Source organism: Chaetura pelagica, unplaced genomic scaffold, assembly GCF_000747805.2.
Source record: "Chaetura pelagica isolate M959 unplaced genomic scaffold, ChaPel_1.0 scaffold531, whole genome shotgun sequence".
Taxonomy (NCBI): Eukaryota; Metazoa; Chordata; class Aves; order Apodiformes; family Apodidae; genus Chaetura; species Chaetura pelagica.
The window spans coordinates 4,250,445-4,251,491 of record NW_009952362.1 but is presented as its reverse complement, the minus strand read 5'-3'; the positions used below and the strand labels follow the sequence as shown (position 1 = coordinate 4,251,491).

Sequence of the window (1,047 nt, the reverse complement as noted above, 5' to 3'; positions counted from 1 at the left end):
GGGCAGCTGGGCCAGGCCCCCCCCGCTGGCGCGCAGCCGTCGGTCGGCTTGCCAGGGGCAGCACAGCAGCCTCTTGTAGGCCTTCCGAAAGTCGGGGCTGCGGCAGTAGATGATGGGGTTGAAAGCAGAGTTGGCGTAGCCCAGCCAGTTGAAGAAAACGAAGAGCCCGTCCGGCACCAGGTCCCTGTTGAAGACGTTGACAATGTTCACCAGGAAGAAAGGGAGCCAGCAGAGCGTGAACACCCCCATGATGATTCCCAAAGTCTTGAGGGCTTTCTGCTCCTTCATGGCCATGGTGTGGGAGGTTTTCCGCTTGTTGGCTCGGCCGTTGCCGACCACGAGCTGGTGATGGAGGTGAAGGGGCTGGGGTGGCTGTGGCTCCGTGTGGGCGTTATAGAACCGGCCCTCGCACCTGTCGATCTTCCTGATCTGCTCCCTGGCCTCCCTGTACACCCGGAGGTACACAAAGATCATGATGAGGAGAGGGATGTAGAAAGAAATTATGGACGAGGCGATGGCATAAGCCCTGTTGGTGACAAAGTCGCAGCAGCCGGGGTCCTGGTAGCACTGCAGTGCCTCCGGGTCCTCGTCCCGCCACCAGTGCATCATGATGGGCAAGAAGGAGACCAAAGCCGAGATGGCCCAGACGGTGCAGATGATCCCCTTGGCCCGAGCCCTGGTCATGAGGCTCTGGTAGCGGAAAGGCGAGGTGATGGCCAGGTAGCGGTCGATGGCGATGACGCACAAGGTCTCGATGCTGGCCGTCACGCAGAGCACATCCAAGGAGGTCCAGCACTCGCAGAGGAAGGATCCCCAGAGCCAGGTGCCCCGCACCACCAGCGTGGCCCCGAAAGGCACCACCAGCAGCCCCATCACCAGGTCGGCGCAGGCCAGCGAGGTGATGAACATGTTGGTGAGGGTCTGCAGCCTCTGCGTCAGCCCGATGGCCGCGATCACCAGCACGTTACCGGCCACGATCAGCAGCACCACCAGGGCCATCAGCAGGCTCATCCCCACCACCCACTGCTGCGACAGCACCTCGGCTCC

General features: G+C 62.3%; 1 protein-coding gene across 1 annotated transcript in view; it reads right to left on the bottom strand.

The window, feature by feature from the left end:
* The window catches only part of ADRB1 (adrenoceptor beta 1), a 2,842-nt gene that overhangs the window by 1,071 nt on the left and 724 nt on the right, over positions 1–1,047 (bottom strand). Inside the window, 1 exon segment of the mRNA XM_010007939.1 lies at positions 13–1,043. Within this exon segment, the coding sequence (XP_010006241.1) occupies positions 13–1,043 (1,031 nt within the window).